Source organism: Trachymyrmex cornetzi, unplaced genomic scaffold (genome assembly GCF_001594075.2).
Source record: "Trachymyrmex cornetzi isolate Tcor2-1 unplaced genomic scaffold, Tcor1.1 scaffold56, whole genome shotgun sequence".
Lineage (NCBI taxonomy): Eukaryota > Metazoa > Arthropoda > Insecta > Hymenoptera > Formicidae > Trachymyrmex > Trachymyrmex cornetzi.
In genome coordinates, this window is record NW_017299871.1 from 1521610 (window position 1) to 1522100 (window position 491).

The 491-nt window shown below is 44.6% G+C and overlaps 1 protein-coding gene across 1 annotated transcript in view; it reads left to right on the forward strand.

Annotated features, from left to right (window-relative positions):
• Positions 1–491, forward strand: part of da (transcription factor daughterless) — a 28510-nt gene that overhangs the window by 17799 nt on the left and 10220 nt on the right. The window contains exon 3 of the mRNA XM_018514999.1: positions 443–491. This exon is cut by the window's right edge and continues 30 nt beyond it. Within this exon, the coding sequence (XP_018370501.1) occupies positions 443–491 (49 nt within the window). The remainder of the gene's footprint in view (positions 1–442) is intronic.

Consider the following 491-nt stretch of genomic DNA (forward strand, 5'->3'; position numbering starts at 1 on the left):
ACCGCCGCGAGGATGCATTTTAACTCGATTTGGACGCCCATTATCCGGGCACGTGCGCGACATTCTACGCTCGCTGAGCGGAGAACGCCACGTGCTCTATTATTTATTATTTCCTCGCTCCAATGACGTAGAAAGTGCTCGGGAGTAGTCGACGAGATTCTATTCTACATTGCGATACTTCAATTACATCGAACGAGAAAGAATTTTTACGAACGCGAGTGGATGTCGTGTTCAAAAGGAGGCACGTTCCGAAGGTATCTAATAATACGTCGCGCAAAATTCTTATTTATTACTCCATAATCTGTATTATATATCGAGATATTCTGAAATCTCCTTTTTTCGAACACGTGGTTGCTCTGAATTGATTATTTAGATCTCGAATATTCGTATAATAATGGGATGACACATGATTGATCGAAACCGCGCCTCTCTCTTGTTGCAGATGGTAATACTACAGGAACCGGTCCCGGCGACCCGTGGACGGGTAGCGG